Source organism: Mus musculus, chromosome 3, assembly GCF_000001635.26.
Source record: "Mus musculus strain C57BL/6J chromosome 3, GRCm38.p6 C57BL/6J".
In the NCBI taxonomy this organism is placed as follows: domain Eukaryota; kingdom Metazoa; phylum Chordata; class Mammalia; order Rodentia; family Muridae; genus Mus; species Mus musculus.
In genome coordinates, this window is record NC_000069.6 from 75,466,728 (window position 1) to 75,484,525 (window position 17,798).

The 17,798-nt window shown below is 37.4% G+C and overlaps 1 protein-coding gene across 1 annotated transcript in view; it reads right to left on the minus strand.

The window, feature by feature from the left end:
- The window catches only part of Wdr49 (WD repeat domain 49), a 208,238-nt gene extending 192,800 nt beyond the window's left edge, over positions 1 to 15,438 (minus strand). The window contains exons 1-2 of the mRNA XM_030252532.1: positions 15,300 to 15,438; positions 14,775 to 15,011 (exon numbers count right to left, since the gene is read on the minus strand). Of these exons, the coding sequence (XP_030108392.1) occupies positions 14,775 to 14,963 (189 nt within the window). The 5' untranslated portion in view covers positions 14,964 to 15,011; positions 15,300 to 15,438. The remainder of the gene's footprint in view (positions 1 to 14,774; positions 15,012 to 15,299) is intronic.
- Positions 15,439 to 17,798: the final 2,360 nt, after the last annotated feature.

The following is a 17,798-nucleotide window of genomic DNA, read 5'->3' on the forward strand; positions in this document are numbered from 1 at the left end:
TGAAGACCATCACCAAAGTAGGGATTTGTTCTAATTAAGACTCATCAGTTAATAATAATAAAGCTTAAATTTTAGAACCAAAAGCATTTTGGGAAAAGGCCAAAATATTCCTAAAGCAAGCATTTAACTTCATTTTTCAATTTCTGCCAAATATAATTCTTAAGTATAATAGCATTGCTGAATAAGTAATGACATAGCATTTAATCTTTTCTCCTATTTATAAGTTTGCACCTACACAGACAAGAATATGTAGTGAGAATTTCTTGTGTACTGTATGGAAACATAACATATCAACAAAAATTTTGTGGACTATTAGCTGAGGCAGGAAATCGATGGTGGAAATTCTAGTGAGAGAGAGGAACTCTAGGGCAGAATCGGTTACAAGAACAGATTCACTCTAAACTCTGAAGAATAGGCAAATAGGCTATGGTAGACTTAGACTAGATTAAATGATATAATTAAGTTATAAACTAGCAAGAGCAAGTCCAAATTAAGCCCAAATAATATCTTAGGCAATTATACATAAACAATAAGTCTCAGAGTCATTAATTTAGGAACTGGAGCACGGGGGAAAAATTTATGTATACATGAATGCACGTGTAATTTTTAATCTATGAGGAGAACACTATCCAGTTTGGTCAAAAATCTAGATATTTTCTGTACTGCCAAAGCCTGGCAATGAATAGTGTGATAATAAGGTTCATTATTTTCATTCATTGAGTATTTTCCACCAGAACCTGGAAATAAAGGCCAAAATGTCAGAAGAAAGATTTACTTCCAAATCATCCATTTATGACTAAATAGGCAAGGAAATGAATATCGTGAGGCATCAAGGAGAGTTTCATTTATAAATTCAACAAACTATGAGCATCCATTCTTTGCTAAATACTATTATAAACACTCACATTAACTTTGATCAAGGCAACCAAGTTAAATTGCTCTTCAAATACTTTGATACCAGTGGAAGCCAAGGTATGGCAGTCATAATGAGTAACACATGCTGGCTCAATTACTAAATGTAAAAAAGGCTAGAACATCAAGCTATTCTTTTTCTTTACATAAAATTCCATGTGGCATTGAAGTTTGATGATGCTATCTAAACATCAGTCATAGAGATCAAAGTACATTTTTTTTCTTTTACTGCAGACCATTGGAATTCAACAATGCTGTTCTATCTGTACAAGAAAAGTTCAATAAGGACCTCTAAATCTTGTTTTCTCCAGACCCACTCATTTTATTATTAAGCATCTCACCGAATTAATACTTTTGTCAGACACTTGCTGTTATTTGTGATGTCTCATTACAGTTGGATGAGCATACATTATCAAAATACATCCTCTCTATCTCTTTAATTAAATTTAAAATCAACATGCTGCTTTCTCATGCTTCATTCTGCCATGCATGCCTCAATTTCCCTTGGTTAAAAACCATGCTGGTTATGAATATGTATCAGAGTACACTATCAAATCCTGTGATCATCTTTGAAGCTGAAGATAAGAAGCATTATTTCAGAACAGATGCATCCATTTGTAATATTTTTTGCAATTTCCATCTGTCCGAAAACAGTCACGAGAGACTGAGCAACAGGACAGAAGAGAGCAGTCTGCTGACTCAAATTCATAGCTTCCCCCTGCTTCAGTGGGTTTACTCGGTTTCAATTTTCACTTATCATATGATTGCAATGATTCACGGGTTTCTCCAATTCAGATGGAATTAGCCTATTGTAAAAAACGAAGGCACGGTCCTAGAAATCCGTGAACTTAATTTACAAGTTCATAATTAACTCTGTGGGGTTGGAATTGAACTGGAGATGTTACTATGAATTATTATTTAAAATAAAATCTGTTGGTCAATGATGTATATATACTGGTATGGATAAGTATAGATAAATTCTAGATCTGTCAAACAGAAAGGGCACAAAAACAATGCCATTGGAACTATCAGTAAGGACACTGTTTCTCAGATTATAATTGTTTAAATATTATTCTCCTATAAATGGAATGGAATCTTGCAAAAAGCTGGCATATTCCAAGTCTTGGGCAGTAACGGCATCCTGTTCTGGAAAAGTATAAATAAAACCATGATAAAAGATTGATGAGAAGTATTTAAAGGACACCTGACTCACAAGAGACTTACTACTGAATTTGACGCAAGTTACACATTCAAAGAAGTAATGTTGGGCAGTGTTGGTGCACTCCTTTAATCCTAGCACTCGAGAGCAGAGGCAAGTGGATCTCTGATTTCCAGGCCAGCCTGGTCTGCAGAGCAAATTCCAAGATACCCGAGGCTACAAAAAGAAACCTGTCTCAAAAAGAAAACTGAAAAGTAATAATAATTACAGCAGTAAGGTAGTAATATGAAATATCAATCCATGAACCTATGGTGCTACTCAAATAAAAGAAAGAATGAGAATGAACAAGAGTGAGATAATTTAGTCTTATAGACAAATACCATGCTGAGAGTAAATAAGGATTAATTGGAAACACATAGGACATCATAGTCTAATCACTGGCTCTTCCAAAGATCATTGATAAGTAAGCAATAATTAGGCCAATGAGAGAATTTTGTTGAAAAACACTCCTAATATTTTATGAAAGGATCACCTAACAGGGACCTTTGTAGTGGATAACTCAAGTGCCCCCCCCCCTTAATCACAGATACAGTTTATGGTATACCCAATAGTAGTTCAGATTGACATGTATAGTTGGCATAGCTATGTACCAAAACATGACAGATTTTAAAACTATTTTAAAAGAGCAGTGATTTGTTTGGGCTTGCCATGTCTGAAGGCTTAGTCTGTGTAGAACTGTTGATGGTGGTACTGTGTAGCAGCGAGGTTTATAACCTCAGGCTATGAAGAAGGCAGAAAAAAGGATTATGGAAGAAGGAATCAGGGCAAAGTATAACCCTAAGGAAACACACCCAGTGATTTACTTTTCCAGTTAAGCCCCACCATGTACCTATGATGATGACAACTATATATATGCCACTACATTATAACTCCATCAGGATATAGATTCATTCATTACATCAGCATGTTTCTAGAAATGCCATCCCAAGTACCCCTAAAGGATGCTTTACTAATCCTGCAAGTGTTTATCAACTTAACATCTAAGATTAGCCATTTTTAATGGTATTACACATTATACTATACCAGAGGTAGACAGAATATATCCTCTGCTGTGTCACTGCCAAACATTTGAGGGCCTGAATCTAACAGTGAAGAAGCAATTGTCAAATCCTGATTTAGTTTGAAACTCCCTGCTGACAAAAGTTCGTTGAACAAACCTTTTCAGAGGAGGTAAAAGAAAGAAATCCTGAAGATGAAAGGAAACCGAGATAGTGCGAATAAACTAAATATGTGATTCTAGATTTGCATCTGTGATTTTTAAAAAGATAAGGTATGATTTAAACAATATTGAGAAGTAGGGATATTTTAATGTCAGTCTTGTTTGTAATATCTGAGGTGGCATTAAGGTTTTGTAGAAAAACTTATATGTTTCTAGCAAATTATGCTGAGCTAATTAACACTAAAGTATGGTGCCTGAAAGTTACTATTAAGTAACTGATGTAAAGTCTTTTATAAAAAATACATATAAAGTGAAAAATAAAATGTTAAAATATTGATAGTTGAGTTTCAATGAAAGACTATTTCACTGAGCTTGCCCTCCTATTCTGATGTTTTCTGTGTGTTTGATAAATTTTAAAGGAATTTCGGAAAGGACAATTAACCTGTCCATTTTCATTGTTCCCTAACTCTAGTTTACTCAGCATGCCCAATCAGTCAACAAGTTCTGTGCGTCACAGTTATAAGTGTCATTTTAATCTCTTTGATCCCTTCAACAGTGGCAAATCCACTGGACCAGCTTTCTAAATGTCTTTCTTCTTCCTCTCTGCCTTCTTTTAATAACACTCTTATTCCCATGACATTCTAAATGTACACAGACTTTAAAATTGTTTCAATTGTCAATCTTGCTGTGTACTTTCCACAATTAAAACATTCTCATAGTCCTCACAATAAAGCTCAGTTCCCTAAAGTACTTCCTGACATGGCTGTGGCCTGTGGTCCAGTCACATCTTTAATTATATTTTGCCTTTGTAGATGAATTTGCAGACTCCTGAAAGTAGGTAACAACATGCCCCATCCTAGCCAGATGTGGTACCGCATCTGTAATATAGCATGAGGGAAGCCAAGGCAAGAGGGTCAGGAGTTTGTGTCCAACTTAGGCAACATAAGAATTTCAAGGCTAATCTGGGATACATAGCAATGTGCATTTAAATCAATCAACTAATGCCTCATACTCCCTTGGTAAACTAAAGCTTTGTGTTTTGGGTTTGTTGTTGTTGTTTTGGGTTTTTTTTTTTTGGTTGGTTGGTTGGTTGGTTGGTTGGTTGGGTTTTTTGTTGTTGTTGTTTTGGTTTGGTTTGGTTTTGTTTGTTTACAAAAGTACTTATGTAACCCCATTCCACTAGACTGAATGATGTCCTAACTTCAGATGGCACCGTGGATGTTCCTTAAGTGAGAAAGCTTCTGGAAGACTTCTCACTGGTACAAGAAAGTACTTTCTTGCTTAACTCTGAAGTGTTCCCTGAAGGCTCATGTCTTAAAGAGTTTCTTTGCCAACTGATGATCTTTGGGAAAGTGGCTGGGTCATGGAAGTTTCATCTTCATTTGTAGATTAATCAACTGATGATCATGTACTTTTACACATTATTGGGAGGTCATCAAAACTAAGAGGTGGGACCTAGTTGAAAAAAGTAGATCACCATGGTATGCCTAGGAGGATATAGCCCCATCTTTTACAGACTTTGTTTCCTGACAATCACTAAATTATTAACTTCCCTATGTATTAACTTCTCCCATGATGTTTGTTCTACCTCCCCACAGGTCCAGAAACACAGAGCCTTGTGAACATGGGTTGATATATTTGAAACTGAGAGCCAAATTAAATTCTCCCTTCTTTGCATCATATTCTCTGATATTCTATCACAGTGACAAAAGATGAGTAGGAAATCCCATTCTTGTTTTCTTTTAAATTCAATAAGAAATCACAAAGTACCTGTAAGTTTACTTCCATCATAGTCTTCACCAAGTAAAGTCCTCAATCTAAGCATTTTTCAATTGCCATACTATATATATATCATTAGAAATAAGTTTGAAGAATGAGAGATATTCATTATGAAGAAAGATATAAGAGCTGGTTATCTGATCACATGGAAAAATGGTCTGGCTCTGCCAAAAACTAACATGAACAATAATAAATCTTTTACTTGGAATTTGTTTCCTCGCCTGTTAAATTAAGGTAGTAATGTTGGTCCCTGTGGTCTTTTGTATAATGATAAAACTCAGGGGAAAGGAGCTGATGAAGAGTCGTAGAAGAACAAAGCGCCTACTTAGTACTGCTTCTGTGTTCATCAGAATTTAAGTTCAGCACAGTTCCATATGAATTTGGTAGTGGAATCAAATGATCTTAAGTAACTATGATACACTGACATTTTAGTACCATTCATCTTTTCATTGAATTATGATATAGGTAAGTTGTCCACATTCGCCTATATCACTTACTAGCCAAAATAAGTTCTCTACTTGTTCCACTACAAACAGTTCTATTTTTCCATAGTAAAGACCTCTATACATATTAGTATATACATTTTTGAAATTTATATTATGATTATGTGTGAATCATCAATTTCCAGGCTTTCAGTGATTAGTAAGTATTAACAAATACATAAATCTGCCTCAATCTTTTTATAGCTAAGCTATATAAGTACAGTGTAATTTACTTATCTATGCATCCACTGATTAAGCTTGTTATAAATAATCTAGTTTATAAGCAGTCATATATTAACATCCTGATGTGTGTGCTTCTTCTATGTATATATCCTATTTATTTATGGTATCTTATATAAATATATATTCATTGGTTCTAACATTGTGCAAGAGATAAAGCTATGATACAGATAGATAGATAGATAGATAGATAGATAGATAGATAGATAGATAGATGATAGATAGATAGATAGATAGATAGATAGATAGATAGATGATAATCTCCAAATATTTTGCCAACTTACAATCTGAGCAATTGCACCTATTTTCTTGAGCTTTATGAAAAGTGGATATAGCTCACCACTTTCATCTTTTGGTATTTGGTGACTGAACACAGACTTATTCCTAACTAAAATGTTAGAGTGCCTCACTAATGATTTTGGGTGTCATTTCACTTGATTTCCAACTATTTGTGTGATGCTCTACCTTAAAGAATATTTATTATACATAAAATAAATCTACAGGTGGTATGTACATTGACACATGTTGATATAAATTCATAAGAAACACTGAGGATTAAGAATAATTAGCAGAATTAATCATAGTTAGTGAGAGTAATGCAGGGAATGACAGTGGCCAAGGTAAGGGAAGTAATATTGTATGTCCGATTTTTAAAATTTTTTCTTTTATTTTTGGTATTATAATATAATTACATCATTTCTCACCTTCATTTCCTCCCTTTAGTCCCTCTGAAATAGTTCTCCTTAGTTTCTTAGTTTCTTTTAACCTTACAGTCTCTTTTAAGTTCATACAGGCACACACATACACACACACACACACACACACACACACACACACACACATACACACACGTTTTATGATCTTAACATAAAACCTGATACAGTGAACCTGATAGAAAGAAAACAGGGAATAGCCTTGAATACGCTGACACAGGAGCAAACTTTTTAAACAGAAAACTGTTAGTGTAGTCAACTAAAATCAAAAAATAATAAATGAGATTTGATGAAACTGAAAAGCTGCTGCAAGGCAAAATACACCATCAATAGGACAAGCAACAACCTCTATAATGGAAAAAGATTTACCAACTCTTAATATCCAGAACATATAAATAACTCAAAAAACTGTATTTCAGGAAACAAAATAATCCTATTAAAAATAGGGTACAGATATAAACAGAAATCTCAATAAAGGAAATTAAAATGGCTGAGAAACATAACAAAATGTTCAACATATTTAGTCATCAAGGTAATGAAAAATCAAAACTACTTTGAGATTCCATCTTGTCATCTGTTGAAATGATCAAGATCGATAACACAAGTCACAGCTAATACTGGCAAGGATGTAGAACAAGGTAATAGTCCACCATTGCTAGTGGAAATATAGACTTGTACAACTACTATGAAATTAATACGGTGGTTTCACAGAAAGTTAGTAATCCATCTACCTCAAGTCCCAACCTAGAATCCCCTCAACAGAAGAATAAATAATAAAAATATGGTAGATTTCTACGACAGACTGTTACTCAGCTGTTAAAAAATGACACCATGAAATTTGCAGGCAAATGAATGGAACTAGAATTTAATCATCCTGAATGAGGAAACCCAAACTCCAAATGATAATATTGTATTATTTATTCACATATAGTATATATTAGCATAATCCATAAATCCAGAGAGGTTAGGTAAAGTAGAGGGGTTTAGGAGTGTTGTAGAGATACCCCTGGGAAGTATAATAAATTTTACAGGCCAACTGAAGAGGTTATGGACAGGAAAGGGGATCGGGAGGCAGAGGAGATGTGATGAGAAAGAGACTGCAGGGAGAGATGACTGGAATTGAGGGACCTTTGACAGGAGGTATGAAAACTTAGTGCAGGGGAAGCTTCCTGGAATCCATAAAAGTGATGCTAATGAGGACTCCTAGTAATGAGAATCTTTGTTCTGATAATGGAGTCATAGATTAAGTCTTCTCTGATAGAATGAATGAAAGGGAAATAAACCTTTAGGATTTGTTCCTGGGCAAGTGTGAGGTGGAACTTTGAACAGGGACTATTCAAAGGGTAGCTATTTCTGAGCTGATAGTTTCCTAAGTCACTATGGGCATGCTATCTTTGGTAACACGTGACAAGTGTAACATCAAAATTATGTGGGTTAGCATTCTTTTTTATCTATTTTCTTCATTGTTGCTATATAATTACGATAAAGTGTGTACATGTGGCTGTCCCCTTTGCGCTGAGTTACAAGGAAAGCATGAGGCAGCCTCGACTTACTCCCCTCTAAATAACAGGCATTTCCATGGCTGCCTCCTCTGCTCCAGCCTGACCAGAGCACAGGTTAAACATTTGTTCACCAAACACACACTTTCTCCCCTCCCCTGTGATAGACTCATCCCTGTCGGTCTCTGCTACCCTGTGTGTTAGAGCTCCTCACGAAGTGGTGCACAAAAGCAGCGCCTGCAGGAAGACACATTTTTTTCTTTCAGATCCATGCTCATCTTGACTTCCATGACTTTTTGGATGATGCCGATATTTACTTAACATCATCCACACATCCTAACAAGTCAGATGAAGCCACCAAAGAATTTCCTCTGCCAATTTCAATTGTGCCAGCTGTCGGAGTGTTGGATCTCTTGGTGCTGAGCAGGGGGACTTGCAGAGCTGTGCCTATTTTTTTTCTTTGCTTCCGTGAAAAATAAGCATTTGATTCTGCAGAGGGAGCTGGGAGAGAAAGGCTCTGGCCTGCTGATTTTGTTCGGCAGGTGACGATTGACTATCAGTAGCAGGTGGCTACTGAATGAACTTTGTACTACACAATCGAGTTACAGATTAAGCTTTGCCTGCTTGCTTTCTCACAAGTCTCCGTTGAGATGCCTTTAGAGAAGGAAAGCTAATAAAAAGTGTAATGGGTTTTTCTTATTTTTGAATCCTTCAAGCCTTTCTCTCCAGTGATTTCATCGTAGGAGTTGTTTATTGGCTGATTATGCATTGACTCCACGTTAGAAGAGCGCAGGGCCTGAACAACCTCAACATACTGTGCTTGTTTTCTGAGTGAAGACTTCATCCTATTTGAACGTAGTTCTGTACAGGACCATCTCACAAGAAAGTTGCCTTAGGCTGCTGGATCCCTGAGACTAATGGGAAAGTCAGCACAGCACCAGGGAGACTGCCAAGAAACAAGTTAACCAATCAAGCCTCTACCAAATCTATGAAATGTTGCAGCTGGTGAAGGGACCAGTCCTGAGGATGCAAAGCTGCATCTTCATATACATGGCAACAACCAACTATCAAGAGGAGTCCCAGTCCAATGTTGAGCATATGGCAGAAGGCAGGGGCATCAAACCAGATCAATGACTCATTGCAATCAACATTTGCAAGTTAAGCTCTTTGGACAAAAGGGTATATTCTATGACACACTATGAAACATCATAGCTTCTACTTCAAGATTTTGTTTTTATTTGGTTTGGTTTGGTTTAGTTTGGTACTGTGTTGTTTTATTGTTTTGTTATCTTTGGGGAGAGGTCACAATGTTGGAGAGTAGATACAGAAAGAGAGGGAAATGAGTGAGATTGGGGTGTATGATGTATAATTCATAAAGAATTAATGTTAAAATGTTTTTAAAGTGATATTGGCTAAGGAATAACAGCCCAAGTTATGCCTTGGCCTCTACATACACACATATACATATATGCATACCTGTCAATATATGTGCACCTACACACACTTGAACATGAAAATTCATTCATATACAGACATATGTAAAGAAAACTAAGAAAAACTAAAGATGCTGCAGGGCATGGGCAAATGTTAGACAACAGTACATATGGCAGAGCCAAGCCTGGACCATAATGAATGAGCCAGGGGCTGAAGCAAACCTGGGTACCAACACAAGCAATTCAGAACTCAACCCAGAGTTCCAGGTATGCTGGGTGAAATATAGATCCAAATCAAACAGAAAAGGGAGCAGCCATAAGCCAAGACAGAAAGTTCTGTCACATTTAGGTACACTATAAAGAATACAAGGAAAAGAAGTGCCTGGACACCTTACAGTCAGGTCTCAAAAGAATCTCACCTTACATAGAGCATCTGTTAGGCTTTTCAAAGAAGTCTCCTTTCCCTTGGACCATAATCTCCACCTCTCCTCATTCCTATACAACCAGTAGCAATAACCACTCTCTGTCATACAATTTTTGGTTTTTGAAGTTCCAAAAAAAAATGTAAAATATGGTTGACATCAAAATAATATAAGCATCCAGAGCGTGTGCTATTTCTCTAAAAATGTCAAGCTCTGCAGAAAAGTTGGAGCAAAGGCACTTTACAGTTCTATGAATGATCCTAGCCCCACTCGCTTCTGGCTGATGTGTAGCCATTTGACACCATCACTGGAAAGAAAACGAAATTATATGCTCCCTTTTAGTCCTTCTATGCCATCCACTTCTTTGTTCCAAAGAGAATCAAGACATCAATTAAAACTCTTTGTAAGCAAATAAAATGTGAAATAAAAGAAAATGATGCCTTTGTAATCTCTGTGAAGACTCATTTGTAGAACTCTCATTTTCTACCACAAATGGAGAATACAGGAACATAATGGCAAGTGTTATTTGGAAGGTGAATTCCCTTTAGATAACATAAGTTAGAATCGAGACAATGTGAGATGCTATGTGGTTCAACCTCTGCTGATCAAATGTATAACATATAATGTTCATGTAGATCCTTCCCTGTGAGGTAAGCACTGCTTTAAGTACTTATACTCCACCTAGTTATAACAAAACCTCCATTTCCTCATGTTATCAATAAAAATAAACTGAGGACAGGGACATTGTTCGTATACCTTGTAAGTGGCAAAGCTGCTCAGCTGGTCTGACTTGCAGGTCTCAAACATAGTGATAATTATATCTTGTCTATACTATTGTATAATGGGGATCATGTCTCATTTTTTTCCTAAATGTTATAACTACAACTAAATAATATTATGGTATAGGCTATTTAATTTATAGATTAATGTAAAATATTTAATGTCCATTCATAGACCTTAACAACTTCTCTCTCCCTCTCCTTCTTGCTCACTCCCCTTCCCTTCCTCTCTTTCCTCCTTTTCTCCCTCCTTCCCTCCCTTCCTATTTCTCCTCTTCTTCCGCCTCCTCCTCCTCTTCCCCCCCCCCACCATGTGTGTGTGTCTGTGTTATACTTTCAGGTGCTCATGCCCCTTTGTGCACATGCATGTGGAGAATAGAGATTAACATTCAATGTCTTCCTCAATTGCTTTTACTTTTTAAAACAAGGTCTCTCTCTGAACGTGAAGCCTACATATTCAGCTGGACTGAGTGACCATGGAGCCCTGACTCCAATTCCTCAGCACTAGAATTACAGGTGATCGTCACTGTGCCCATTTTTATGTAGGTACTGGGAATCAAACTCATGTTCTCCTGCATGTGCGTCTCCCCAGATCCTCACTGCTAATTAAAAACAAATTGTTATTCGCTAATTTTTTTTTCTGTTTCATTTTTAAGAATTATTTATTTATTCATTCATTCATTCATCTATGTGTTTATCTATGTGTGTGCATGTGGGCAGCGTGTACCACAAGACACATGGGGAGGTTAGAGGACAACTTTGTGGAATTGGTTTTCTCTGTCTACCTTTCATGAATTTCAGGAATCAAATTCAGGTCTCTATGATTCTCCAGGCAAGGACCTTTACTTGTTAAACGGTCTTGCTAGCTTTTGCTTTATTTTTGTTTGTTTGGTTTTGTTTTGTGTTTCTTTGTTTGTTGTTTTTCTTTTCTTTTGTTTTTTGAGACGGGCACTTCTCTCTCTAGCTCACTTTAAAAGCTCTTGTGTAAGCCTCCCCAGCACCAGGACAAGCAGCAGCTGGTCTTTAATGTGATTCTTCCCCTGCGCCAGCACAGGTGACCTAGCCAAGGTGGCCAGACAAATGGTCTCTTCTGAGTATTACCTCCAATCTCTGTTTTTTTTTTTTTTTTTTTTTTGTCCATTGCCTGTTTTAAAGGAGGTAGATCTTGGTTAATGCCTGACAGCTCTTCAGCTTCAAATAAGCAGTCTTTTTTATTATTATTATTATTAGATATTTTCATTTACATTTCAAATGCTATCCCAAAAGAAAAGTCCCCCTATACCCTCTCCCCGCCCTGCTCCCCTACCCACTCACTCCCACTTCTTGGCCCTGGCATTCCCCTGTACTGGGGCATATAAAGTTCTCAAGACCTAGGGGCCTCTCTCCCCAATGATGGCCTACTTGGCCATCTTCTGCTACATATGCAGCTAGAGACACGAGCTCTGGCGATACTGGTTAGTTCATATTGTTATTCTACCTATAGAGTTGCAGACCCCTTCAGCTCCTTGGGTACTTTCTCTAGCTCCTCCATTAGGGGCCCTGTGTTCCATCCTATAGATGACTGTGAGCATCCACTTCTGTATTTTCCAGGCACTGGCAAAGTCTTTACACAAGCAAACCATAATACAAGAAAAATTAATCTGGATCCTGAGCCTGGTGTTTCTCCTGTGAATGGATGTCGCATGCTAGGCTTTAGAGTGCTGGGTAGGAGGAATGCCTGGGAGCATCTCCTTCTGTGGTATATGGATATACTCTTGTGGCAAATGGGATGGATTCCACCAAAGCCATCTCATGTGTCACTCTCTCTACATTCCCCCTTATCTGCTCCTGACACTAAGCCCTGGCTGTGCACCTGCTATCAGGTGGTTCCTTACTGTCTCCTCAGTGTGTGAAAGATGCAGGCCCTTCCTGTCTTTTCCTGAAAGTACACCTGCATTTCTCCATTTTAAAAAGAAAACTGTCATAGATTCCTGATGTGTGTGAAAACTTGGAATTTCTTTCTCTTGTTTTCCAGTCTCTGCACTTTTTTTTCATCTTGCAAATTTCAAAATAAGTGGTAAGTCTTTTAAAGACTTAAAATTACACAAAAAAGCATTCAAACTTCCCTTGAATGCTGTAGTTTGGATTTGGTTCATTCACAACTATCCTGTATTTCAAATGGTTCCCTAACATTCAGTAGCAGTTTCGTTAACACATCTACTTTATAACACCTTAACTCTTGTATAGACCTCATTATTCAAATTGTTTGTGTTCTCAGCACCAGAATAAAACTGCCACATTTCTGCCATTTATTCTGAAGCCAAAGCTGTCATAATCTGGTGTTCTATTTTCTTGATTGTCCTCAAGTTGTTAAAATGTTTTCAGTGACTATCAAAACATGCCAAATTCATCTAGGGCAGTAAGCATGAGACACAGTGGAATCTTTCAGACAAATGGGGTTAGATGAATAGCAAATATGGAAAGATTAAAAGGATGAAATGCAGTGTGTCTGATGTTATTAAATATGATAGATTTTGTTACACAGAAATGATTGAAACTCATATATATAGATTCTAAATTATTTTACAAAGAAGTATCAAGTATATTTTTAACAGTAAATGCCTTTGTTAAGTTGATTTAGTTTTAATTTGCTTTCTGTCTCTGTGTGTGTGTCTCTCTCTCTGTATCTTTGTCTCTGTCGCTGTCTCTCTCTCTTTATATATGTATGTGTGTCTGTGTGTGTGTGTGCCTATAGAGGCTAGAGGCAGCAATCCTTCTAGAAATAGAGTTACAGGTAATGTTTGAGTTACCTAACTCAGACCTGAACTTAGGTCTTCTGGTAGAGCTTTACTGAAGAGCCATCTCTCTAGTTACCACATCTATTTATTTTTTACTTTGTGGTAGCTAAAGGTTAAAATGTGTGCCAATTACAGTTCTGTATAATTGCTAGATTTCATGTTTTATTAATTTCAAGATTAAATTCCAAAACATTATATGTCTACTTTCAATTAATACAGGCATTCCAAGCACCTCTTGGAAGAGCTCATGCAGCCCTGAGAGCACATCTTAGCAAGTTTAATGAAGCAGAGGGGTTATAGGTTTATGTCTGTCTAAATTCCATGGCTCTGAACAGTGTTCCTCCTGCATGCATTGGAACTTAAATTTCACTTTGAAGAATGTTATTCAATTTATATAGTAAAATAATTATGAATTAATTATATAAGGTAAGGAGAGGGAAGTTGATCAGCTGTGGTTTTCATGTGGTTTATTTTCTATGTAGAATTAAAACAGAAACCTCAAATTTTGCTTTGATTCACATTAGTCCAGGAAAGAATAAGAAGTGTGAGAGGTGGGTCCCCATTAGGACTGTAGGACCCCACAGTGCCCATGTCATCTTTGATAGGGGATATGTCATTCAGAGAGAGGTAGAAATATATTTTCACAAATTGGGCTCATATATTTGCATATTCCCAGTTCTACTTTGTATCAAGTGTAAGGACAGTTACTTACCAAGAGATTAATTTAGTCATCTGAGTTTATAAATCATAAGTTTTACTTTTTGGTACAAATGTATTAATTTCTAGAAAAATATGCAATAATAAATTGTACCTTTTTATAGTGGTGATAATTTTATGCAGCAGCTTCAAATTAATTGATAGTGTTTGGCCCAGAAAAATAAATTAAAGGAGAATGCTACTAAGCACTTGATATTAACCTTGAGTGTGACTATTTCAAATCCCTGCTTTGACTATTACAATATATTGAAGTTTGTGTGTGTGTGTGTGTGTGTGTGTGTGTGTGTGTGTGTGTGTGTATAAACATGTATACCTACAAATATGTGGAAGCCATAGATCATTTTAAGGGTATATCCACCATATATTTTGAGACAGGGTCTTTCACTAGGACTGGATGACTCACTGACTATGCAGATGGCATTGCCAGTGAGCCCCAGAAACTATGTCTACTTCTTCAGCACTGGGATTTTCATACAGGTGCTAGGTATCAAACTCAGGTCTTCATACTCTTATAGCTGACACCTTGTTAACTGAACTATCTCTTAGGCATGATATTATGGTATATTTCAGCAAAAGTACATATTTCATGTTACTGTCCTTTGTGAACAGCCCAAAGCCTCTGGTCAGTAAATCTAGCACTTACCTCAAAGACCTGTTGTATCTTCACAAAATCCTCCACACTGAGCTTGTTTTCAAAGAGGTCTGTACCATAGTCTTCACTTGCAGTAAAACCTTCTGTTTTCTCAAGGCGTGTTGGCTCTGACTGGTGCCCCACAGTCAATCCAAGTGCAGCTTCAGGGTAGCTCCTAATAACTTCACCCCTCTGCATCATCCTTCAACTCTCTGGGTTTGTTTCTCTTGTTGCTGCTTTAATATGTGCCTTTGAAATGAAGCGAACTTAGAACACAATGTAAAATGGAAGTCCCAACCATATAATTAGGAAGCAAAAACCATTGAGCCTAGATGGGAAAAATGAAACCCTTTTATAGCATCACTTATTTGAAACCAGTTTGTTTTCAAAACCTCCACCCCTGCTCTTCATACTCTGTTTCCCCTGGACTGATTAGAAATGTGTCAGGCTTTCCCCACTTCATACTGACTAGGAAAACCCTTGTGGTCTATATTTAATTGCATTAGAAAATATCTTCTTCTAATCTCTTTGACTGACCTTTACTGCTTTCATCCTTTTCAGCTGCAGTTTTTCATCTGGGGGGTGTTCATCGACACAGGTGCACAGCTTCAAAGTCCCTCTCACTCAGTAAAGTCCTTGCATCCAAAGGCCACTGTCCCAGCAATATGGAGTTGTTTGTTTTCTCTATCCTGGTGCTTTTGTGTGTTTCCTGGCAACCAATTTCAAGCCAGCTAAGTTTCCCTTTCCTACCCCGAGCTTAGTCAATGACTGAACTGAAGATTTGACTGTTTAATGTAAGTTTTGTTATGTTTTAGAAAAATAGTGCACTCTACTGATTTTTTTCAGTTTTCTAGATTTTTTAATTAGATATTTATTTCATTTACATTTCCAATGTTAACCCAAAAGTCTCCCACACCCCTCCCATGCCCACTCCCCCACCCACCCACTTCCACTTCTTGGCCCTGACGTTCCCCTGTAACAAGGCACATAAGGTTTGCACGACCAATGGGCCTCTCTTTCCACTGATGGCTGACTAGGCCATATTCTGATACATATGCATCTAGAGACATGAGCTCTGGGGGTACTGGTTAGTTCATATTGTTGTTCCACCTATAGGGTTGCAGACCCCTTTAGCTCCTTGGGTAGCTTCTCTAGCTCCTCCATGGGGGCCCTGTGATCTATCCAATAGCTGACTGTGAGCATTCACTTCTATGTTTGCTAGGCCCCTGCATAGTCTCACAAAAGACAGCTATACCAGTATCCTTTCAGCAAAAATTTTGCTAGTGTATGCAATGGTGTCAGCTGTGGAGGCTGATTATGGGAGGAATCCCCTGGTATGGCAGTCTCTAGTTGATCCATCCTTTCGTCTCAGCTCCAAACATTGTCTCTGCAACTCCTTCCATGGATGTTTTGTTCCCAATTCTAAGAAGGGGCAAAGTATCCACACTATGGTCTTCATTCTTCTTGAGTTTCATGTGTTTTGCAAATTTTATCTTATATGTTGGGTGCTCTAAGTTTCTGGGCTAATATCCACTTATCAGTGAGTACATATTGTGTGAGTTCTTTTGTGATTGGGATACCTCATTCAGGATGATGCCCTCCAGTTCCATCCATTTGCCTAGGAATTTCATAAATTCATTCTTTTTAATAGCTGAGTAGTACTCCATTGTGTAAATGTACCATATTTTCTGTATCCATTCCTCTGTAGAGGGGCATCTGGGTTCTTTCCAGCTTCTGGCTATTATAAATAAGGCTGCTATGAACATAGTGGAGCATGTGTCCTTCTTACCAGTTGGAACTTCTTTTGGATATATGCCCAGGAGAGGTATTGCAGGATCCTCCGGTAATACTATGGCCAATTTTCTGAGGAACAACCAGACTGATTTCCAGAGTGGTTGTACAAGCTTGCAATCCCACCAACAATGGAAGAGTGTTCCTCTTTCTCCACATCCTTGCCAGCATCTGCTGTCACCTGAATTTTTCATCTTAGCCATTCTGACTGGTGTGAGGTGGAATTTCAGGGTTGTTTTGATTTGCATTTCTCTGGTGATTAAGGATGTTGAACATTTTTTCAGGTACTTCTCAGCCATTTGGTATTCCTCAGGTAAGAATTCTTTGTTCAGCTCTGAGCCCTATTTTTTAATGGGGTTATTTGATTTTCTGGAGTCCACCTTCTTGAGATCTTTATATATATAGGATATTAATCCCCTATCTGATTTAGGATAGGTAAAGATCCTTTGCCAATCTGTTGGTGGCCTTTTGGTCTTATTGACGGTGTCTTTTGCATTGAAGAAGCTTTGTAATTTTATCAGGTCCCATTTGTCAATTCTCGATCTTACAGCACAAGCCATTGCTGTCCTATTCAGGAATTTTCCCCTGTGCCCATATCTTTGAGGCTTTTCCCCACTTTCTCCTCTATAAGTTTCAGTGTCTCTGGTTTTATGTGGAGTTCTTGATCCACTTAGATTTGACCTTAGTACAAGGAGATAGGAATGGATCAATTCGCTTTCTTCTACATGATAACTGCCAGTTTTACCGGCACCATTTATTGAAAATGCTGTCTTTTCCACTGGATGGTTTTAGCTCCCTTGTCAAAGATCAATTGCCCATAGTTGTGTGGGTTCCTTTCTGGGTCTTTAATTCTATTCCATTGGTCTACTTGTCTGTCGCTATACCAGTACCATGCAGTTTTTATCACTATTGCTCTGTAGTACAGCTTTAGGTCAGGCAGGGTGATTCCACCAGAGGTGCTTTTATCACTGAGGAGGGTTTTTGCTATCCTAGGTATCTTGTTATTACAGATTAATTTGCAATTTAACCTTTCTAATTCATTGAAGAATTGAGTTGGAATTTTGATGGGGATTGCATTGAATCTGTAGATTGCTTTTGGCAAGACAGCCATTTTTACTATATTGATCCTGCCAATCCATGAGCATGGGAGAGCATTCCATCTTCTGAGACCTTTTTAAATTTCTTTCTTTAGAGACTTGAAGTTCTTATCATACAGATCTTTTACTTCCTTAGTTAGAGTCATGC